Genomic DNA, 25,015 nt, shown 5'->3' on the forward strand with positions numbered 1-25,015 from the left:
CCGAGTGACCCCTTTCTCGAGCCAGCGACCTTGTACTCAAGCTGGTGAGTCTTTCTCAAACCTGATGAGCCCGCGCTCAAGCTGGCGACCTCGGGGTTTTGAACCTGGGTCTTCTGCATTCCAGTCTAACGCTCTATCCACTGCACCACCACCTGGCCAGGTAAGTTTTTTATTTTTAAAAAATTAAAGATGCCCTAAAAAATTTGGTACAGAGTATTTTTCTTCTACTGTTTTAAGTATATAAACAAAGCATAAAAATATAGCAAATAATTTAATAAAGGTTATATCTATTTAGGTGACGGTGTCAATGGGAAGTTGAAAGCAAGACTTTTATAAATAAACTAAAATGCATATGCCCCAAATGAAATAATACCTTGAAATAATGGGAAAAATACAGAAATTTGTATTGATTAAAGATGCATTATTTCATAGTCATAACACATAGAATGTCTGAACACAAATGTTTGCAATATGTGCAGTTTTATGGACCAGGTAAAACTTTTTAGTCATGCAAATTAATGAGAATATTACCTACACCCATAGTAACAATGATACTTTAGAGCATTGGTTTAAAATGCTATTGCCATAAACACTACCTCTGATCAAAGAGGACTTGATATAACTGAATTGCCAGTAGAATCAAATCATAGGTGATGCAACAAAGAATACCCTCAAACCCAAATAACTCTCCAGTGCATTTCTATGATGATAAACGTGCTTCCTTACCCATTGCCTTATACACAATTTTATACCCAAGAACCGGAGAGGGTGAAGGATCCCAGGACACCCTGAATCTTGTATACCATTCATCAGAGATGTGTATGTTCTGAGGCGGAAGTAGTCCCACTGCAAACAGATATTGGCACACATTACTGACCTTCCATTGACTCGCAAGGAGAGTATAGAACTTGATGAGTATCAATAATAACTGTCAAATATAAGGTGACGGAAAATGATTTGACTTCGGATGATGGGCACACAACACAATCAACAGTTCAAATGCTATAGAGATGTTCACCTGAAACCTATGTACTCTTATTGATCTATGTCACCCCATTAAATTTAATTTTTCTAAATAAAATAAGTGTTGATAATACAGCCCCATGAAAGATATTTAATAATATCCCATAAATTTCTTATCTAGAAAATAACAGATATTGAAATGTTCAACAGAAAGCTTAAGGCTTTTCCAAATTCAAACTGCAGCTCAAATGGACTCAGGAACTGATAATTTCCAGAACTGGTATGTTATAGTATGCAGAATGATAGAAAATAAGAAAACTCATACCACTTTTACAGTGTTTCAGAATACAGATTATTAGAGGCAATAAGCAATTTAGAGACGTATCTACTCCAACCACTTTATCACATGAATAAGATATGATTTGCTTAAGACCACACTGCTAGCTGGTGACTAAAATGGTGTTTTTCTCAACACCATTCTATTCACCACCAACATAACCAAGAGTAAATCCTCAGACCTTCAGAGGTACAGCCTCAAGTCAATACTGTTAGGCAGCATGTTAAGTAGTTTCTGAATTATTATAGAATTACACAAATAAGGAATTCAACTTCAAAAAAATTTTTGCAAGAGAAACTAGAAACGGCTTTGAGCCTTCCTGGAAAATTTAATATCTAGGAAAGATTATATATAAATATGTAAGCACAAAATTTGAAATATGCCATTTCCCCAGAAAAGTACCAAAATATTCTAAAACCTAAGGGAAAGTAAAAAATGAGAAATTATTAAATTAAATCATCTTGATTTTAAATTAAAATTACTAAACAGTCTCTGTTGCCTCAGTCCTATAGGTATCAATAAATATATAAATTCCTGGTCTTTACAGATTGAACTGAAACAGCCCTGGTCCTGCTTTTCTCTTAAGAGCCTCTGCATGTCACCTCTCCCGAATTCTGTAATATTGTCAAGGTCATTTAAGCACAAAAAAGAGTCAGGGCAACTGGGTGTAGTAAGGATCCTCAAACCACGCTGAATGGAGTGGAAAGAAGGAATGCCAATATTTACCAGTAACAGAAACCAGATCTATAGCCTAGCATGCTTTTACACTGAAGCAGTGGCTCTCAACCTTGGCTGCTCATTAGAACGTCAGCAGGTCCAGGCCACAGCTCAGACCAGTTACATCAGTAGCTCTGAGCATGGCACCCAGGCACAGCAGTTTTTAAAGCTCCTCAGGTGATTCCAATGAGCAACATTAGAAACTGCTCCCGGTGGAGGCTAGAAAAGGGGCCCGAGCACTGGTATTTTCTGTAAATTAGTTGGTATAATAGAAAAAAAAAATTTTAAGCTATATTTGTAAAAGAGAGATGATAAATGCTATTCATCTCATTTATTCATGACTTAAGATTCTATCCCAATGGAATGTTTTTTGCTGATACTAAATTGATTATCAGCTACTGGCTTAGCCGATACCACACAAATTAAAACAATATTCAGAGAATATGCAATGGTTTTCCAAAGGAGAAATAAAACTATCTCAAGCAAAGCAAAATAAATAAAAGATATTTCTCTCCTTTCTTCAAGTGGACTTTTAAACAATTAAAATACATGTTTTGTTCTTATATTATTTTGACAAAATTCAATGTCTAATATAAATGTTAATGCAATACCAATGAAGTATTTGAGATGCATTGGTAAAGGCAAAATTCAAAGATTATAAAAGGTATTAGACATTTACCAGTTCTTCCAGTTCCTGTTAGATGGCTACCATCTCCATCTTCATAAACCGCAATAACAGTAATTTTATATGGAGTATCAGATTGCAGGGGCTGCAATATTACATTGTTTCTTCTGCCTGGGACTGTGGTCTAGAGGGGAAGTTAAATCATAAATTTATTATCAGCTAGAGGACATGCAGGTCAAAAGACAATATTGTTTTATGTATTCCCATAAACAGTAATGTTTTCTTCATATTTTTTGTTGTTGTTGTTGCACAATAACTCACAGCAAGGCAGATCATCTGCACATAGCATGGGAGAATAGTTTTAGTGTCAGACAGATCTGGGCTCAAATCCCAGATTAGCTATTTACCAATGTTATGACTTAGCACCTCTGAAGGAAATTGTGAAGATGAAAAGCAGTACCACGTACAACAGCCCAGTACACATTACTGAGTACTGCAGCACTCGGTAGTATGTCTGTCTCCATCTCTCAACAGTACAAGCTACATGTTAGTGTATTCCTTCAGCAAAGATGCACATAGTACCCACTGTGAGCCCGGGATGGTACTAGCCACTGGGAATACATTGGTGAGGGTTTCTGCACTCAAGAGTATCAGTGGGACTAATATTAATTAGGTGAAAAAGAAGAAATGGGAAAGTACATTTAATACCTCCATGAAGGAGAAACGAATCAAATAGATCTCTCAATCTCTCTTTCAACCTTAAGCTCTACTTCTATAAATAATGTGAATCGCTATGCCAGTGATTCCCAGAATTGAGTTCCTTGATTACAAATGGTGAATTGGGGGACAAAATTGAAGGGAAATTGCATGATTGTATGTTTGGAAAGGTTGAACAAACACTCAAGTGCAAACATCTTTGCTTTGGCAAACTAAGTGTGGCAGGCAGTACTACTCCTCTCATTTTGATCAGAAACACTAAATGGTAATTACATGTTTCTGATTGATTAAAATGGGGGCTTAAATTAAAGCCTAATATATCAAATTCAAGTAGATGACATATTTTATAACATAAGTATAACACAAGGAAAATGGCCAAAAAATATATATGCAGCAAAACAGTTGCAAACAACAGACCAAACTGTTTTGAAATCAACATTGTGTATAATCTTCCACCAAACTATCACTAAAGTTCTGACCAGTCCTGGCCAGGTCATTCAGTTGCTTAGAGCAGTGGTCCCCAACCCCCGGGCTACAGACCGGTACCGGTCCGTGGGCCATGTGTTACTGGTCCACAGAGAAAGAATAAATAACTTACATTGGCCCTGGCCGGTTGGCTCAGCGGTAGAGCGTCGGCCTAGCGTGCAGAGGACCCGGGTTCGATTCCCGGCCAGGGCACACAGGAGAAGCGCCCATTTGCTTCTCCACCCCTCCGCCGCGCTTTCCCTCTCTGTCTCTCTCTTCCCCTCCCACAGCCAAGGCTCCATTGGAGCAAAGATGGCCCGGGCGCTGGGGATGGCTCTGTGGCCTCTGCCCCAGGCGCTAGAGTGGCTCTGGTCCCAACATGGCAACGCCCAGGATGGGCAGAGCATCGCCCCCTGGTGGGCAGAGCGTCGCCCCTGGTGGGCATGCCGGGTGGATCCCGGTCGGGCGCATGCGGGAGTCTGTCTGACTGTCTCTCCCTGTTTCCAGCTTCAGAAAAAAAAAAAAGAAAAAAAGAAATAACTTACATTATTTCTGTTTTATTTATACTTAAGTATGAATGATGCTTTATTTTTTAAAAATGACCAGATTCCCTCTGTTTCATCCGTCTAAGACTTACTCTTGACGATTGTCTCGTAAGTTCGATAATTATATTTAAAAATACCACAGTTTTTACACCGGTCGCATAATTTTATTTTGTGCATTTATCCGTCCCACCCTAAAGGCCGGTCTGTGAAAATATTTTCTGACATTAAACCGGTCCGTGGCCCAAAAAAGGTTGGGAACCACTGGCTTAGATCATCACATGATATGCCAAGGTTGGGGTTTGATCCCTGGTCAGGGCACCAGTGAATGCATAAATAAGTGGAACAACAAATCAGTGTTTCTCTCTTTTCCACTCTCTCTAAAATCCATAAACTTAAAAAAAAAAATTAAAGAAAGTGCTGACTCTTTCTATCCACAACAAATGGACATGCATAATTAGGGCTCTGAAGAAGCTGTAAGAAATCTGAATCTGATTCTAAAGAGATAAAACATGACAATCAAAGAGTGTGAAACTAATATTAGCATATGTATATTTCAAAATCACAATGTACTGAAAAATATTAAATTTAGAGAAAAGAAAGATCAATGATCAATTAGCACAAATATTTAAGGAAGACCTTGTAAAGAAATTAGATTAAAAAAAAATAAGATTTGAATAGTCACAGCATTTGAATGTTAATTTAGGTAGCTCAGAATAATTAGTAGTGCCTTGGCCGATAGTTCGGTTGGTTAGAGCATTGTCCCAAAGCACAGAAGTCACTGGTTCAATCCCCGATCAGGGCACTTACAGGAACAACTTGATGTTCCTGTTTCTTTCTCTCCCTTCCTCTCTTGTTGAAATCAATAAATAAATTTTTTTAATGGTATCATGTTTCACTAGACTTAATTTTTAAGATAGAATTAGGTGGTTAGAAATATGCATTTCATGAGATAAGAGAGTTTTTCCAATCTGTCTTTAGAATAAAAATGGCCTCCAAAGAAAGTCATACAGAATGTAATTGTCACACCAAGAGTCAAGAACTCAACTCTAATCCTAGCACAATCCTAAAGAAAAAAGCTTAGTTTCACCCTCTAACCAGGTCAGATTATAAAATACTCAATAAATGAGAATCACACTCACATATTCATCAATTGGATCACCAACAGTGGGAGAATAAATGATCCTATACTGCTGAACTGGCCCATCAGCGTGATCCCAGGCCACAGAGAGGCTATTGGTTGTCTCCCCAAAGACTCTCAGATTTCTTGGTCCACTTCGTGGTACTAAATAAATAAATACAATAGAGTTATATGCCTGCCTGTGAGCATGACAGACATGGGGATGGAGGGAGGGGTATAAAAGAACTTCACCCTGGTCAGATTAAGGAAGTTATTGTCAGGTGTTTCACCATTCACTTGGTTGTTTACTCCCTATGATAAAATACACATTTTCTATGGTTTTAATGTGAAAACATAAACCACAGAAAGTGCTACATGTCAGAGCTACGTTACGTGCTGAACTTCCAGTGACATAAAACTAGGCTTGAGCCTAAAGCTACAGACTGGGAAAGAAAAGGATGATTTTAATCACTAGACCCACTTCCTGCTTAGTGAAACAGAAGCCAAGCCCTCATGTTTGCTCAGTACGCATTTAGTAAGACCTACTGAAGAACAGAAAAGGAGCAGAAACCCCTCCTAACTTCGGTCCATGACGAAAATAAAGCCAGATAAAGCTCACTCAGCACAAAGGGTAGTCATGGACCCAAAGCTTTAGTCTGATATGTAAATGTGGGAACCACATGCCCACGCCTACCCTCACTTGCAAAAAGGTGACAAAAGCTCTCACCACCTCTCACTCACCACCCACTCCTCACTCACTCAGAGATGCCCCGCCACTGAGTCACAAGGGAATTGGGTAGAGAAAGGATTTCTGCCTCACGCGTTCGGCCCTGGGCAGGGCTGGGATTCCCCTCTCCATCGGAGTAGAGAGCCACGATGTTCACGGAATAGGGTGTGTCTGGGATCAGCCGCTCCAGGTGCACCGTACGGGTATTTCCTGGCACCACCACCTGGAGGGAAGAAAATGCCAAATTCTGCCTGATGACAACCCAAATGCTTAGCAAGTCTTTTATTAGTCAGCACAATAACTTTGACAATAAAAGGCTGAGCCCAGACACGCCAGAAGCTAACGACTCTGCCTCTTCATGAAATCTGCCCAACCCACACCATTAGATGGAGTTTATGCTCTGAAATTTCTTCCCCAAACAAACTTAGTTCACACTTGACTTTAGTAGCTTCAATCACCTCACATTTAGGTTTATTGTAAAGATTCTCAAATAAAACATCCAGGGCTCATTATCATAATTCAAAAAACATTCCTGAATGTTAGATACACATAAGAGACTTCTACACTGATGGGGGGAGAAATTTTGTATTGAAATAGAGAGCAATTCTGCAATGAATAAGGACAACATTGTCTGAATATGTCTTATCATACACAGGGACGTGCAAATCAACATTCTTACAAAGCATATATTGTTCATCATTTGTTTACCTTTGTTTACCATGATTGCTTATTTTCATAAAGACATAAATAAAGGTAGCCTGTAAATTTACTTTTTCTTAAGTATTCTGATATTTTCTCTTATTCAAATTAGAATTTCTGTCTTCTAAATTACTACTCCATTTACAAAGCTGAATGGTACTATGAATTGAGGACAGATTGGGCAATTTGTATGAACCAGTGAGGGAATACTCTAAGACAGTTTCATAATAAGACATTTGTACTTTACAACAAAAGCCCATATTGACAAGGTTTAGCAAGGATTTGCATTTATTACTGGCGAGTTTAACTCCCATTGCTAATTTGCTTTTGCCCTAAAATTCATTTTTGCTCACTCATTTTGTAATTAATATACCTGCTTTAATGCACCAAAGTCAATCATTTAATCCTCAGACTCTGGCATGTTTGTGGTGGCATTCTCACAGGCTACCCAGCATGACACAAAGACAAGCCTACATTCATCAGGAAATGACGTTTCGCTGAAACTCAGTGCCACACCAACAACTGGCTATTGTTCTGGGCCAGCAGCCATGGCAGGAGGTGCAGTAGAATCGACAGCATTCATTTGCTGAGCTCTAAGATGACAAAGTTACTTACAGATTCGGAGGGTCTGGAGCCAGCCACAGGAGAATACACAATGCGATACTGCTGCACAGGCCCCGGGGCAGGGTCCCAGCGGACATCCAGGCTGTTGGGTGAAGGGTTGTACACTTGGACATTTCTCGCCAGCCCTCTCTCCACTGAGGAAGGAAAAGCCGATATATATTTTTTAAGTTTGTTTATAAATGTTGAGCTTCTGTTATCACTTCTCCAGAACTTACACTCTGTAAAAGGATAAAATACTATCCTTCTGAAAGTTCTAATGATCTACATACAAAAGTAGATTTACACTCTCCAAATCCAAGTTTACTCAGTTAGCCAATGATGGCCTTTGTCTATATAGAAGCGACCAGTAAAGACAAGCTAAGAAATGAATTAGTGCTGTGTTGGCCTTAAAGGGACAAGGGATAAGGAACAAAAACCTAGAAAAGAAGCTTCAGTTTTGCAACAAAGGAGTTAATGGAGAGATAGAGAAGAGGAATTTCATTGTTTCTAATTTTATGAATGTCTTCCATAATTAAAATTAAAGGCAAAAGGAGGGAGAAATAAGATCCCCAGTCATCTGCTCCAATAGGGATTTAGAAAAACACTAAATCTATGTATTAAGCCCAAACTGTAGGTTAGTCAATATCGTCTTTTTCGACCACTAATCTTTTACCAAAAGAAGCCATCCACTTGCTTCCTTTTAGCCATTAGAAGGTATCTTTTTAAAGCCAAAGAAATATTTATAAGTATGGACAAAAACCTTAAGCAATACTACAAAGAACAATAAAACCACTATAAACTGGTTTTTAAGAAGTTAATAGCAAATGAAAGCATACAGGTTTTTAATGCCAAAGGGCACTTCCTCAGCAAATCAGAGAAATGTAGAAATGTACAACCAAGTAATGTGATGAATAGATTTCAACAATTCACATTATAAAGCCAATTATAAAGCACTGCTTTATACAAATCTATAAAGCACAAACCAAAGTTCAATGAATTTTTGTCAGTGAAAGAAAATAACCAAAGTGGCATCCTAATGATTGTATACACATTTATAAATCTTGAAATTATCATTTCAGAAGACAAATGTCATTATAAATTTTTTATTTCATACACTAATAGTAACTGATAGTAGTGAGGTGAATTATGGGTCATTTTTATGTTTTTATTTTATTATTTTGAATTTTCCAAATATTTTTCAATGGGTCTATATGGCCTTTATAATGAAAAGGCTAGATTTTTCAGCCTTCTTACTTACAGGTCTTTCCAGTAACTGAGGTGCGCCCGCCATCACCCTCAGTGTAAACAGGAACCACAGTAACAGTGTAGGGGGTGTCGGGCTGCAGATTCCTAAGAATGGCATAATTGGTATTCCCAGGGATTGGTACCTGAAGATTTTAATAAAACATAAAACACTTGATTTGAAAAACTTATAAAAGAAATAACACTTCAAATAGTAGAATACTCAAAACACTAACTCAAGAGCAAGTCAAGAAGCAAGCACTGTAATACTGAAATATCATGCCCCCACACAAACTTATAAGAGGTTATGAAGACTTCTCTAGGCCCCCACACTCACCCTAGGCTCCCCCTTTAGAACTTCTAGAATGAGCAGTTCCCTTCCTCCGACTCCCCATATCCCCATATCACCCAGGCACCAAGGCACCAACCTACTCTCTGTCAAGTTCTATTAAATGAATATAAACTTCATTAAGGCTATAACAAATCAGTTAACTCCTTTAGCTCCATTTTTAAATCACTCAGCTACAGTTTAAACAAACATACATTTTTCACTATAGGAAATAGTTACCATTTCCTCTGGACCACCTGCTGTGGGTGCATAGAAGAGCTTGTACTGGCGAGGGTTCCCCTCTGCGTGGTCCCAGCGAACACTCAGAGAACTGGTGGAAGGGTCATACACTCTCAGGTTCCGCACGGTGTTCAGAGGTTCTGGAATGTACAGAGATCATGTTACAGTATGATCCTAACAACCAAGCACCCACAAAACACAGGTTCAGGCCTTGGCCAGTTGGCTCAGTGGTAGAACGTCCACCTGGCATGTGGAAGTATTGGGTTTGAGTCCCGGGCAGGGTACAAATGAGAAACAACCCTCTGATTTGATTCTCCTCTCCTCTCCCTTCCCCTTCTCTCTCCCTTCCTCTACTGCAGCCATGGCGTAATTGATTTGAGTGTGTTGGCCCCCGGTGGTGAGAATGGCTCCGTGGTGCTAAAAATAGATCCGTTGCAAGCATGGGTGCCAGACAGGGTCAACGGACGGATCCTAGTTATGGTGCATGCAGGAATCTGTTTCTCTAGCTCCCTCCTCTCACTTAAATTAAACACACACACACACACACACACACACACACAGGTTCAATACATCCCAGGAACCCTAGAACATAGCAGGTACCCCATAGTGGGCACCCAACGAATATTTGCTGAAGTAGTGAATAACGAAAGGTTGTCTGCAATAATCTGACACATCTCATCTCTCCACAAGATATTTTGGCCTCAGAGCATTTTTTTAATCTTAGAAAATAATGTGTTTTTCTCTACAAATAGAGACAGTTAACTCCAAGCAATGATATTAAAAACAATATTATTTTAAATGCATTTTTAAGGAGTAAAACCCTGTATCACCTCCGTGTTTCCAGATAAAGATGTGGTTTCATTCCAAATCCTTAAAGAAGCTGCAGGAGCCCGAGTTCACTTACTGGTCTTGCCTCTTCCCGTCATCCGGCCTCCTTCACCGTCAGCATACAGGGATGACACCGTGATCGTGTAAGGAGTGTCGGGCTTCAGTTTCTGCAGGAGCACACTGTTCTGTCGTCCTCCTACTGTGGTCTGGAGTAAAACAGGAATAAGTGTTAACCCTGTCTCCATCTCACTCGTCTCTTAGAAAAAGCTCTTTCTCTTTCTACAAGGGAGCTGTGTGAGACTCCTGCCAAGATCTGGAAACATGTATCACAGTGAAAGTTTAAAAGATATGGCATAATTTAAATGTAAATTATGCACCTTAAATCACAGAAAGGACTCCAAGCCTTACACTGGTGACCTTAAAAAGATATTTCCACTTGCTTGCCACCAGCCCTGTGAAATTTTATCCAAAGCACACTTCACAGATCTCCTCCCACAAAGCATTAATCGTACGTGAGCTACAAAGGAAATTTAAGGCAGCAAAGACTTGAATGATAGCGGAGGCTCTGCAGCATTCAGTTTTATTCTTACTCTTTTTTTTTTTTACAGATGGTTTTTATTTGCTTTAGCAACACATTAAAATGATTCAGCAAAAGATCTAAAGTTTTTGGTGTTTCCCCCAAAACATTGCCACTCTAACAGCATTAGCTGTGTAAACTACGTGACATAACACACTTACGCAGAAGTTCCCAGACTTCTTTGTGGGGAATGATACTTTTTCAGTTTTTACCAATTACAGAGGTTTTAGCATTTTATTCATTGCTTAAGGCTATCTAGCTATCTTGTTGAAAGAAAATTTGTATGATTTGTTAACAGTTTACCGAATTCAGATGTTTGTGCCATACTAATTAAAATCACATGAAAATGGCATGCTGCCCATAATGAGTGCACATGTGGATGGCTGAACGTGTTAGCACAGTCCAGATGTTCCCAACGTCTCCCCCATCCTTTCAAGTTCCAGAGGAAACCTCAGTGACTCACTGTAGTCATTCTAATAGAAGCAAAATGAACTACAGTGGCTAATTTTAATAAATTTAATATTTGAGGTGATGAGAGAAAAGTATCAATTGATACTTAACAATCTGAAAGCATCCAGTTAATAGAACTAGCCTTATGAGTAAGCAGAGGGGTATCTGCTTACTTCTTCCGTCCAACTCTCCAAGATTATTCTAGCACCAATGACTCATTACTTTGATTAGTTCATGGATTAGCACTGAAATGAAAAAATTCCTAACAATAACAAAGTTTAAGGGATCATCAGCTAATACTTTCCAGAGGATACACTTATGAGACTCTATCTAATTATAACAAATAGCTAAGAGACAGTAAAAGAGATTGAGAACAGCAGTTGCGGGGTCGGTATCACGAAGAAGAGAAATGTTAAGGTCAAGTTTATCCTGCTATATAGTTTTACCTACACCAGGCCTGGGACAGAAGAAAATAAGTTTTGTTTCCGATATTAAAATGTCAATCCAGGCCCTGGCTGGTTGGCTCAGTGGTAGAGCACCAGCCCTGCATGTGGAAGTCCCAGGTTCGATTCCCGGCCAGGGCACACAGGAGAAGCGCCCATCTGCTTCTCCACCCTTCCCCCTCTCTTTTCTCTCTATCTCTCTCTTTCCCTCCTGCAGTCAAGGCTCCATTAGAACAAAAAGTTGGCCCGGCCACTGAGGATGGCTCCATGGCCTCTACCTCAGGCTCTAGAATGACTCCAGTTGCAATGGAGCAATGCCCCAGATGGGCAGCACATCACCCCCTAGTGGGCTTTCCAGGTGGATCTTGGTCAGGTGCATGCAGGAGTCTGTCTCTGTCTCCCCACTTCTCACTTCAGAAAAATAAATGTCAATCCATCAAATCTGTCTTACTTTTTATACAAACCAGATAGATACAGTTGGTATTTAGTTTATTACTAATAATCTATTGAATTCAAATAGACATATTCTCAACCCAAATATATCAAACTACCTAAATCAAATTAAATGAAAACCTCAAAAGACCAAATTAAAAGTTACACTGAGGATGCGAGGATTTCTGGTTCAGCTATACCCACTTATCACTATGTACTATCTGAGAACTTTAACCACACACCCTTAACCACTGCCAGCAGCTACCTTTGCTAACACTTCTCACTGCTTGCTGGAGAAAAGCAAGTCGGAAGATTAAAGGTTGATAACTCATAACTCTCTAAAGCTACGTAAAGAAACATTATAGTCCCCAAAAGAGCCAACAGAAAACTAGACCTCACCAAAAGCATCAACTCCATCTGTGTAAAAATCATGGTACTTCATGAGCTAGGATAGTCACGTTTCATAAAAACCAAGCTCGAGAAAGTTGAAAGGCAGACAAAGTGAGCGAGGTGAATGGACAACAGCCCTGTTAAATAAGGGAAGACTGGGAAAATAATAAAGATTAAAGCTGAGTTTACAGTCTTGCCATCTTTCTCAGGAACCTCTATTTAAATAAATATAAAAATGACAAATAGTATGAATCAGGGAAGTAGATATACAGGCCTGAAAACACCAGATCTAAGAGATAACTTATAACACATTAAAAAAATTAGAATAATGGAAGTTTAGGAAAATTTCAGTACTTAAGACAGATAGATATGGATTGAAAAACTACCTAAACTCGGAAATCTAGGTATCTTCATGAATAATCCAACACGAACGGTTTCTAAGGAACATGAGGGTGCAAAGAGGCACCCACCTGTTCTGTGAGGTTGCTGTGAAACAACTCTCACCTCCAGAGTCTCCACCACGGGTGAAGCCCAGTATTTCCTTCCAATAGAGTAAATCTTGCGGCTCTCAAAATAACAAGTATGGCTAACTAAAAACTGGGGGTGAAAGCAATCTGAAGAGGAAAAAGTAGATTTTTTCTAAGTAATAGTTTTTACAAAACAAATTACCGTTTGTTCACTGCCTTCGCCTGTTGTGGGCTGGTAAGTGATTCTGTATTTCTGCACACGACCACTAGCAGGATCCCACTTAACGGTCAAGCTGCTGGATGTTGCATTGTACACCTGAAGGTTTCGTGGGCCACTTTTTGGAGCTGAAAGAAGATTGGTGAGAAACATAGTAAGCACAAAGGACAGTACCTCCCCCTCACCCCCGCAAAGTATGCACTGTTCCTAAGGAAATCAATACAGCTATATACCTTTAGGTTTAGAACTAAATTGGTCATTGAATCCTACATAACTGCTTAGCAAATAGTAGCTAAGCAAAGTTTTTCAAGAAAGCCTTTTTAAAAGAGGTCTCAATCAAACACCTTCCAATTTAAAAGCTTAAAAGCAGAAGGCCTGTTTGTAATGCATTTTATTGCACTTTCCCTTCATTCATTCATCATTTGGTCATTCATACAATTCAGCAAATTAAATTCCTACCTGGTGTTGGTAAAGGTATCACACGCTCTAAAAAAAAAAATTAGGAAAATATTATTAATAAAGTTATAGCTCTAGTCTTAAATTAATTTTAAGATAACAATGTCCTGAAGGCTGAACACTTACGTGTGCGCTCACTGCCAGTCAAATCATCACTCTCTGACTCGTCGGGATAGATGGCAGTGACAGAAACTTCATACAGAGTGTTCGGGTTCAGGTTTTCAAACACCAGAGTATTTTCATCTCCATTTAAGATGGTCTTAGGAAAAGAAAAAAAAAACAAACCCACACAAATAAAGTCACCATGTATATGATACACTCAAGGGCAGTCTGTTGACAGTATTTAGCCAGATGTTCCTGTTTTGATTCATGCCATGAGTTCGAATGTCAATAGAAGGAACGGATGCTTTTCTGGCAACAGAGGTATTGCAGATTTCAGACAAGATTTCCTATAATTAAATAGGACACTAAAAAAAAAGAAACGGAGTTAACAACACTACCTCCATCTTATCTGAGCTTCCAAAAGGTGCCCAGGTTACTCTGTAGAGAGACACATCTGATGCTGCGTGATCCCAAGTTCCTCTGAAACTCTCTGTGGTTACTTCAGAAATCTTTAGGTTTGTTGGGGCTGGCACCGTGCCTGTCGTGAGAAAAGGCAGGACTAATTTTTTTAATGTGAGCCACAAATTTAATTTAATAAAATTAAAATGCTTTGTTTTATTTTACTAGACGTAGAAAAACTGGTTGAAAACATGGCTTAAAATCAAATATCTCCCCAATTCAGTTGATTTGCAAGAAAACTATAAAAGAGAGCTCTGAACACTGGAAATAGTGTATGGCTATAATAGGTCATTATTAATTTTTTATTTCTTCTAGGTGATTATTTATATTCTATTAAAAGGGTGGTTTTTTAAAAGGTATTATTTAGTAATACTCTCCTAATTCAATGGTTCCTAGTCATTTTGCATTTCAAATTTTTTGAGACTCAAATGAAAGCCATGGGCTCTTTCACAAAGCAGAACACAAAAGCAGAAACTTTAGCATATATTGTCAGAGAGTGCAGGAACCTGCATGGTCCGTGAAATGTTATGATCTAAGTAATCTATGCAATAAGCTTTTCCTACAGTCACTAACCTTAAACACGATGTGAAGCAGACTATCACTAAAGAGAGGAAAAGCCACGGAGTGCTGATGACTGCTGAAATCCCACTGAAAAACCCCTCCTTAACCAGGCCCTCCAGTTAGTTTGCAGCACAAGCAGTTTGGAATGTCTGTCACCAGTCCTGAACTTTCCCTGACTATCTCCTGGTAATGAAAACCAACTACACAAAACCCAGAGCCATCAAAAATTTGTTTCTAATAATTACAATGAAAGGGTCCATTGAGATAAGGAGAGTGGTACCACTTTCACAAGCACGGTTGCCATCAAAACATCTGTTAAAAATTAAATGGATGAACAAAATAGAAGCAGAGACATGGATACGTGGATGAGACTGACAGCTCTCAGAGGGGAAGGGGGTTGGGGAGCTGGATCACAGAATGTGAAGGGATTAAGCAAGAAAAATATCTCAAAGACACAGACAACAGGTGGTGATAGAGGGAAACAGGGTGGGGGTAGGGGAGGTGGGCAAAGGGGAGGGGCAATGGAGACAGATTTTGCTTGGGTGATGGGTATACACACAATGCAGGATGCAGATGATATTTTATTGAGTTGCACACCTCAAACTGCACCCAAATAAATTGAATTTAAATCTTCACCCAAATAAATTGAATTTTAAAAAGTTGGCTAAGGACAGACTTTGGATGTATCTAAAAGTTATTAGGCAATATTAAAATTAAAAACATATTAAAAGTTTTCATTTAGTGTACTAAATTAATTACCTGCTTTCACTAGCCTTTTTTCCTGACTTCTTTTTCTCTTTATTACACATGTTTATGCAAAGCTGCCACTATACTCATATGCATCAATTGTAGTCTTTAGCCACTGCCCTTACCAGGTAAGAACTGATGTCAAGAAGGCAACTGAAATTGCTAAGAGAGATCGCATGGTAAGAAAATAGCAGAAGTAGACACTGCCTAATACTAAAGAGCAGGCTGTGGCATTTCACAAGAGACCCTGACCATGTACAGACAGCTGGGCACTAAAGGAGAAACTCTGATCTGGTGAGGGAGTTCCTGTATAAGAAGTAAGAGTTCCAGACTACAGCCCTGACCCCACCACAAGATTACTACATAAGGCAGGGCAAGTCATTCAAATTCTTAAGACCTGTGTTGTCTGCTACGAAGGCTACCAGCCACATGTACTACTGAGTACTTGAAATGTAGCTACTCCAAATTGAGGTGTGCTATAAATATAAAACTAATACATCCTGGATTTCAAAGACGAATTATGAAAAAAATTGTGAAATATCTCAATAATTGTTATACTGATACATATTGAAATGATAATATTTTGGCTGTGTTGGGTTGAGTAAAACACATTATTAAAATTAATCTGTTTCTTTTTACCTTTTTAATGCGGGTACTAGAAAATTTGAAATTACATATGTGACTCCCATTATATTTCTTCGGAACACATCTGGCTCTAGACCTAGATTTCTTAACTACTATTCAATTAGGAAATTATGGGCTGAGCACTGTGCCATGCACTCAAGATAGAGAGTTGAACAAAATAAATATGTCTCTACCTTCACTAGGAGGGAGCAAGGGCAAAGGAGAATAAATTTAAAAACAACAACAACACTCAATAATAATCGGGTTAAATGCACGGAAGTGCCATGGCGGGAGAGCCTGGGGTCCCTCGGAGAAGTAACCGGATGGAGCAGGAAGGAGGATGAGGCAGGGTGTTCTGCATCTCCCCACCTTCCCACTGCGGAAGGCTCTCCCTCCTCTGACATCCGCGTGCACACAGTCTGAGTCCACACCCTCACCTTCCTTACATGATCCCGTGTATTCTTAATGAATTTTATCTCTACAGTGAAGCCATAAACTGTTGAGCACAAAGATGCTTATATTTTGTTACCACTGATAGCTTTTTACTTATAATAACATGTCAAAAAATATTTGATAACTAATGCAACTTTCTCAGAGAAAATGTCCAACATACATCAAGAATGTACTTTCTCCCTCATTCCTCCAACCCCACACATAGCAGTTAAGTATCTAGAAGATGAATTAGTGACTGGCTGATAGAATAACAGTAGTATATAAATTATAAAAGACATGAACATAAAGATAGAAGAGAACAAAATAAATGAAAAACAATCGATGAATGCAAACATTAAATACTGGCTAAAATAGCATTAAGAAATGAAATGACCCAATAAAGCACGATCACAACTTACGGGTTGTTTCTTGAGCAGCCACTGGGGGAGACTCCCCCTCGTCATACACGGCAGAAACGCTGACTGTGTACAGAGTTTGTGAGGTGAGTTCTTTGAGAGAGGTGCTGGTCCGTGATCTGTCCACCTCTACCTATAACACAGCAGTGGAGCTATTTCACAAAGTGTTCAGTTTTGACATCTCTGTTAACTGTGCCTCTAAGCACAAGTGCATAAGAACAGTGGCACCAAAAAACAAAACAAAAAAAACAAACAAAAAAAACAATGCTTTCCAATCTGCATAAGATAAGAATCCAGAAACTGGAGACAGTTCATGTTTCTGAAGTGGAAAAAGAAGTACATACAAGAGCCATATCTGACATGGTAAATGATGACAGCCTATTGATTCAAAAAAACTTAATCATTTTCCACTTGCTTTCCTTTGTATCGCTGCCTCATTTCTTCTGGACATGTTGTCCGATGCATGATCTCACTTGCCATGTACAAGAACCCTGTGAGACCCACTGGCTATTGTACCTCTTTTGAATTTGAAACCCAAATTGAAATGAATGTGTGCACATGGATACATTAGCTTGTTTAATCCAAATGACCAGTAGTCAGTACTGGGTGCTTAGAGAAACTACTTTTGTATTCAAAAAAAATGCCCCTGAGATTCCAACATTGATGCCACCGCCCCAGCATGCCCAAGTTTTAAACCCATTCACTAGTGAAGCCTTCAGTTTGTTTTCACTCTGAATCAGGTCGCCATGGAAACAGCTCTCCACCACAGCATCTACTCAAAACCACTCACTGTCAAAAGAACAGTCCTCTAACAACATATTTATACTTTCTCTCTGTCCTTTTCTATTGTCCTCCTTTCCATTCTCTGACAAACTCTCCAATATCCCCTGCTAGCTTTTATTTTTAGAAACATTTTGATATTTTTTAGTAATTCATAGAAGGCAGAGCACCAAATGAGGGCCTCTGGATGAAAAGGAAATCCCATCTCAATCCTATAACTATCTAAGGGGTGACGTTTGGAGATTATTATCATACAGCAAAACATTTTAACTTAAATCCAAGACAGTCCAATCAGTATTCAAAAGGCGCTTTATTAACATAATCTTTCAACACTATTTTAATAAAATGACAATATGCCAAACATGCTAACAACTATACGTGTTTAGGTTCTTTTGTTAAACCTACTAGGAAAACAAATAATGCCAAACCCATTCTAATCTCCAACCTACCTCTTTGAAATCCTCATCTGGTGTTTTGTAGCGAACAATGTATTTACGCACTTTTCCAGGCGCGGGTTCCCAGTCGACATTTATAGTGCTGTGGGTCACATCTGTGAGTTTCAGATCTCGAGGTCTGGGTAACGGCACTAAAAAGATGCATGAGAAATTAAGTCCAGATGGAACTCTCAACCACCTAACTCTAAAGAATCCACACAAGCTTTCAGAAAGTTGTTTGGAGAAAGCCTAAAAGTATGCAGCAAAATAACTTTTAAAAAATGGTTACGATGATAAAAGCACTATGATTCTACCAGGTAGAGTCGAATTATTCTTAAGAAAGCTTTTTAAAAATAGGATAAATTTAAACTTTTACAACAACTCTACTTCTCATTTACATGTTAATTTCTTCTACTCTATTTAAATAAGCACTTACTTGCTGCTCAGCTATAATAAATCATAATCCACCATAAATTTATAACTGTTTCTTTACCAGGTATTTAAATTGGTTAAAATAAAAAAATGACACCATAAGAGTCAAGATCCCTTAAGAATATTGATAGAAAGGCAGCTGCTGACAAGAATGAAGATGGGCCAAAAGTAAGCATCCAATAAGCTCTTATGAAAATCCACAAAAGCTTAAATGGTTGGAAGAAAATACAAGTGATAATTTTTTACCAAGAAAACAAAGATTTACCTCCAAAAGAATGGGGAGGAGGATCACTAATGAGGAGGTTTTATTTCGTTATATGAGACATCTCCTTCTTTCTAGCTGCCCTTTGACCAATTTCCTTTGTCTCTTACTGAAGCTCTGGACATCTCTGTCTTCCTGAATCACTCTTTCCACCCCCATTTCTAACCTTCATCCCTTCAGTGTTTCTATTTCTCTGTGCTGCCTTCCTCTATTGTTAAAGCCCAGCCCTGTATCTCAATCCATGGCCATATTTTCTTTCACCCCGAGAACTCTTAGAACACATGTCTTCATCCCTGGCTGGCTGCCAACTCTTTCCACCTGCCATTAACCCATTTCCACAAAACCACCAACTCGAAACAGGATCTAACATATAAAAGAAGATTATTTTTTGTCCATGAATTTACACTGCTCCACCCAGCAGGGACTCTTTCTTTTTGCTGCCCCATCATGCTTCTGTCTCAGCCTCTTTTCCCCTTGAAGATTCCTTCCAATATTTTTTATTTCCCTAGAAATGTGGGCTGACACTCACCAAATTTAAGCCAAATCATCTACCCCAGCGTGCCCACCTCAACAAGCATAAAATCAAACACCAAGCCAGGTCAGGCAAAGGTCTTATGTGCAATTATTGTCACTTTTCAAGAAAACTGTTAGTGAAACAAGGAGGAAACACACAAAAATGGGCTGAATAGGACATTGAAGAGAAGTGCAAACCAGGATGGAATCCACATTCTTTAGTGCTTTGTATTACATATTGGTGCATCACCGGCCACAGTGATGGGTCTATAACAAATGATCGATATGTTTTGGGTTGAGTTAACTGATTAATACACTTCATTGAAACAGATTTATTCATATGTGCTACAGAGATTCTATAATAAAAATTTGGAACATCCTAATCTTCAACTGAATATCTTTCTCCAAAACTACACTCACCCAACATTCCATTCTTGCCAACTGTATTGCATCGATCTACAACAATGTCAGTTGTAAGATATACCATTATTTTATGTTCAATGCTCTGATAGACATCTGGCCACGAACTGTAGGACAACATTAAGTGCAAGACACATCTCAATACTGGGCATGTTAAACGTGAGGGAAAAAATGTAAATCCTAGAATCAATTTAAGATTGCCATCAGTCTAGCACTAATTTTAATTCTCAAATTTGATTGTGTATGTAATAACGTTATAATTTATGCACAAATACACAAATAATCAAATTATGATTAGCATCATTGGATAAAAGAAAAGTTTTAACAAACACGTTTACAGCACAGGAAAGAAGGAAAACTAGCAATGTCTTACAGGTGACTTCCCGAGCAGTGACAGGTTCGCTAGTGAGGTCATGCAGGGCGGCCTGGACTGTGATCTTGTACTCAGTGTTGGGAGAGAGGTCAGTCAGCTCCATGTCATTCACTGCTGGCCCCACACGCATCTATATACGGACATGCCGAGGAGAAATCAGACATTCAAATCAAACGTTTCCACTTACTGGGGACAGCCAATTACAAACCATTTGTAACCATTAGATTATATATAACACAACTTTTATTTTTTATTTTTCTGAACAGTATTTTCTTTTCATACCAATATTTTCTCAAATGTGTCATAGGGCACAAATCTAATTTTCAACTTTTCTGCTTTTTGAGTAAAGGTATAAATGAGTTCTAAGTAACTACAGTTAATGAGGACTCTGAACCTACAAGGTCTCAGAAAGACTCAATGAAAAAGAAACAAAATATCTCTCACCTCTTTGGGTTTTTTAGGTTCTGTGGCATTGAGGGGTTCGTAGGACAAAGTGTAGCCAGTAGCCCCTCCCACTGGCTGCCACTGCACGTGCATGGTGGTAGGGCTAACATCATAAATATTCAGGCTGACCACAGGGACAGGCACTGTTGGAATGTAAAAGCAGAGATCAGTCTAATTCCTGTCATTCTACTCATTTTTCTCATTGTTGTTCTCACTTAGTTATTTATATTTCTATATGCTAAACAGAGAATGAGTTGCTATGACAAATCAGTAAGAGATAATATCCATTCCTCTCCCCCTAAAAAACCCTATCTCATCTTCATTGCCATCTTATACTCACAACTGTATGTTGCAATTATATCATAGAAGGAAGAAAACTTAAATTTGAAATAACATTCCAGTGAGTCCATACGGAAGCTGAAATAGATACCAATTTCCTGAGATGTCAATCTGTTTCTCTGGAACATCTCTAATTTGACTATTTTCACTCTTCAATTATAGAATTTCATATATAAGTAAGCAACACAGTATTTTATTTCACCTTGTTTTAATATATATATATATATATTTAACTGAGAGTGTCACACATTGCTAACAGGAACTTAGAGGATTTATGGGCTTTTTGAAATCAAGCCAATGAAGCAAATATATATAAAGTCTACAGTTTTCTCCTCACTTAGTACCCATATAGCTTTTTATTTTTGCTCAAAGATAGAGTTTAAAATTTTAAGAAATTATTAAATTAATCCTGCATATTATAAAATACATTTTTTTCCCATTGCCTGTGGTCTAATATAAAGGGAAATAGAAGAAATAAAGACCTAAGGAACTGACTAGTAAGTAGAGTCAGTTCTTGTGTTGGAGACAGTGATACCCACTCCTTTCTCTTATAAGTGGCCTCCCTTTCCCCTGGAGCCCAAACAAAAGAATGGGTGAAAAAAAGAGTATTTTCATGTGGTCTCAGAAACCCTAACAGGAATAGGTATGAGGAACATCTCTCCTAAAAGATCTACTCAAAGTCAAAGCCATTAGAACTTCTCTAGTAAAGACCAGAAATCAAAGGCCAGAAAATAATGAGATCACATTGTCAGCAGGAAGATCTGGCCATGAACAGAATGAAAATAGATCATCTCTGTACAGTTTTTCTTCCTAATCTTACTTGCACTCTTCATATGGTGTCTTTTTTTAAGAAGTGAATAACTCTAGGAGAGGAACTTGGTCCTCTAACTTATCTACAGCTATGACTACCCATTGCACCAGTGGGTTCCACAATGGCAGGAGTAGCCAATAAAAACAGACACCCACTGAGTATTTATTGAGCACCTACACAAAGAATGCACTTGGTCAATATTTGTTGAATGGCTATTGAATAATAGAATGATTTGGAAGACTGACAAAATTCCACATGAGCTGTCATCTCTTTATCTTAAAAAGCAAAACAACATTGGCTCAACGGTAGAGCGTCGGCCTGGCATGTGAAGTCCCCGGTTCAACTCCTGGCCCTGGTACACAGGAGAAATGCCCATCTGTTTCTCCACCCCTCCCCCTCTCCTTCCTCTCTGTCTCTCTCTTCCCCTCCCACAGCCAAAGCTCCATTGGAGCAAAGTTGGCCCAGGCGCTGAGGATGGCTCAATGGCTTCCACCTCAGGCACTACAATGGCTCTGGTTGCAACAGAGCGATGCCCCAGATGGGCAGAGCATTGCCCCCTGGTGGGCTTGCCAGAGGATCCCAGTCGGGCACATGCGGGAGTCTGTCTCTCTGCCTCCCTGCTTCTCACTTCAGAAAAATAAAAATAAATAAATAAATAAATTTCTTTTTAATCTGACTTACAGGTTTTTTCTGCGCCCTTCAGAGGCTCACTGTATTCATCTTCTACGACAGAATACACGTTCACAACATACTCAGTTTCAGGCTTCAGATCCTTCAGTACTGTGCTACTTTCCAGTCGGCTCACATAAAACTAGGGGAAAGAAATTAAACAACAACATGTTATAATCACTTCCCTCTTTTCTATTATAATTACAAAATAGTTCATTGCAATGAGCATAGAAATTATATTTCAATAAGACTATTGTCTTTTGTTTTTGCAAACTACCAGATTACAATGAGATCTTGGACAATTCATATAATTTATTCTCCCAGCTGTTGTTTCCTTATTTGTAAAATGAATGGGTAAAACTAGATCATCTTTAATGTTCCCTTCTAACTTTGTGATTCCAGTATAAACTCATAAACAAACCAAGCATTCTCTAATTAAATTTTAATTAAAATCATATTGATATTCTTCAGTTCTTAGAGACCATAAGAATTTAAAGAAAGCTCTATCCCTTTCAGTAAGCCCAAATGGAAGTGCTTACCTAGCAAGAAATAGAAAACACTATCGCTGACTATTCCACACTGCTCTCCAACCCTCTTGCTCCTCACCCAACATTTTTCTCAGAACCCTAATGAAGAGGAGGACTCAACCTGAACATCAGGAAGAAGTAGATTGTAGGCACTGTCTACTCACTTCTTGGCGTTTCCCTCCAGAAACTGGGTAGTATTCCACCTTATATCTGTCCACACTATCAGCAGGAGGTGTCCAGCTCACTCTAAAAGAACGATGAGTTCGCTCAGAAATAACTAGATTGGAAGGCGCTTCCAAGTCACCTACACATGGAAATAAAGTACATATACTTTTTTCATTACTACATCAAGGTGAGGAAATTTGCAATTAGATTGAAATGGTATTAGTGCCCAAATTAAGTTTGTACAAACCTTCTTTCACATTCTAAGTAGCTACCGTAAATCCTTATAGAGGTCCATTGCCCATAAGATGTCCCTGAATGGGTGACCAGAGGGTTCTTCAGTCTCCAAAAATTCAAACCTGAGCTCACTGCTTTCAATTAAAACTTGATCCCACTCTTCCTGATGGCACCACCAGTTTACCAGTCACCTAGTCTCAAAGCCTCTGAATCATCCTTCGGATACTTTCTTCTCTCTCTAGTTTTGTAATCAATTTATAGTCTAATAACTTTAATAATTTGTACTCAATATAAATCCTAAATTATAATCAACAAATGCGGATTTGGGATCTGGCAATTCCATTGTCTCTTTCACTAATGGCATCACCCAAGTTCGTTGCCTTCATTATCACTTTGCTTATTTGTACTCACGTTTTATCTCCTTAACTACAGGTTGCGCTCTATGACAGCTGAATTGGTTTCTTATTTCTGTTTATTTTCCCTACAGAACCTAGTTCAGTGGGAAGAGAAACTAATCACTTTCATACTCAAGAGAGAAAAAAACACAACCAAGTTTGTTTTTTTTTAATTTGGTTATATCATACTGTCTGTGATCCTGTTCTCTGTGGGTATATATAGGTGAAATGACTAATGCAGAAAAATATCTGAAATAAATACCAATGAATATAAAACTATTAAGCTCTATCTGACCACTAAGAAGATGTGCCAAATAAAAATTTAAAGAGAATTAATCCAGTGACTTAATGAGAATGGCAAATCATTCTTATGTAAATTCTTTCTACTTCTTCTGTAAGCCAAAGCTGGAGAAAGCATGTCCATTCTTAGTATCCTAACCTTTATTGTACTTGGGTCATAATCAAGCCTACAAAATTATCAAGCAGTTTTACTGTGTGGGAGACTAGAATGAATGCAATTATTACACAGCTGACAAAAAAAAAGGAAAAGAGATAAAAGATGTTTTCATCCCTACTCAAAGTTCTCTTCAACTAAATAAAACTCCAATTCTCTCAGCTAATCCAGAGCAAGAAGCCTACAAATTCTGGCTTCCTGGCTGGTCCATTTCTCTAGAGAAAAGGTCAGTCTTTTATTCAAAACCCAAAAAGCAAATCTATAAAAAGTTTGAAGCAAGAAATTCAAGAAGGAACAGTCAAACAAACATATGCCCAGTCCCCAAAGCATGTAAACCATTTTACCACATTATTTGTTAACTTCATTCCAACTTTTCCAAAAACAGAATAAATTCATAACAGACAGTCTTTACTATAATCTACATTGCCATTATAAGTACTCAAAAGAAACTTTTATCATATGATACCATTAATTTTTCAAAACCCTTCAATTTTGGTGCTTACCGTGTTTTATCCTGTGATTTATATAAAGTAATCATTTTGCACTACCCATTGTCACTACAAATTCAGTTCCGTAATTTTATTTCTAAAATTTAATTCTCTTTCAATGCTTACATTTTTGTAAAGACCTCTAAAAGCATCTTTAACCATTTGACCCTAAGTAATTTAACTTCTCTAGTCTCAGTTTCCTCACAGGTACAGACAGATTATGTCATTTCTAAAAGTCCAAACTCTAAAATTGTTATGTCTCTGTATATTTAAGAGTTACACGTACAAAGTATCAAATGTGTTCATCCATAGTTGAGGCAAAGCAAATCAGATATGAGACCCCTCTTTC

The 25,015-nt window shown here is 38.4% G+C and overlaps 1 protein-coding gene across 3 annotated transcripts in view; it reads right to left on the bottom strand.

The window, feature by feature from the left end:
- The window catches only part of COL12A1 (collagen type XII alpha 1 chain), a 125,270-nt gene that overhangs the window by 52,215 nt on the left and 48,040 nt on the right, over positions 1 to 25,015 (bottom strand). For all 3 annotated transcript variants that reach the window (XM_066253727.1, XM_066253717.1, XM_066253726.1), the window contains 18 exons: positions 23,095 to 23,234; positions 22,416 to 22,545; positions 20,585 to 20,727; positions 20,141 to 20,270; positions 18,152 to 18,292; positions 16,930 to 17,055; positions 14,086 to 14,225; positions 13,712 to 13,844; positions 13,589 to 13,615; positions 13,115 to 13,257; positions 10,230 to 10,359; positions 9,326 to 9,465; positions 8,774 to 8,903; positions 7,528 to 7,670; positions 6,307 to 6,436; positions 5,509 to 5,651; positions 2,697 to 2,826; positions 727 to 846 (listed from right to left, as the gene is read on the bottom strand). In XM_066253727.1, the coding sequence (XP_066109824.1) occupies positions 727 to 846; positions 2,697 to 2,826; positions 5,509 to 5,651; positions 6,307 to 6,436; positions 7,528 to 7,670; positions 8,774 to 8,903; positions 9,326 to 9,465; positions 10,230 to 10,359; positions 13,115 to 13,257; positions 13,589 to 13,615; positions 13,712 to 13,844; positions 14,086 to 14,225; positions 16,930 to 17,055; positions 18,152 to 18,292; positions 20,141 to 20,270; positions 20,585 to 20,727; positions 22,416 to 22,545; positions 23,095 to 23,234 (2,319 nt within the window). The remainder of the gene's footprint in view (positions 1 to 726; positions 847 to 2,696; positions 2,827 to 5,508; positions 5,652 to 6,306; positions 6,437 to 7,527; positions 7,671 to 8,773; positions 8,904 to 9,325; positions 9,466 to 10,229; positions 10,360 to 13,114; positions 13,258 to 13,588; positions 13,616 to 13,711; positions 13,845 to 14,085; positions 14,226 to 16,929; positions 17,056 to 18,151; positions 18,293 to 20,140; positions 20,271 to 20,584; positions 20,728 to 22,415; positions 22,546 to 23,094; positions 23,235 to 25,015) is intronic.

The sequence above is a fragment of the Saccopteryx bilineata genome, chromosome 1 (genome assembly GCF_036850765.1).
Source record: "Saccopteryx bilineata isolate mSacBil1 chromosome 1, mSacBil1_pri_phased_curated, whole genome shotgun sequence".
Classification (NCBI taxonomy): Eukaryota; Metazoa; Chordata; class Mammalia; order Chiroptera; family Emballonuridae; genus Saccopteryx; species Saccopteryx bilineata.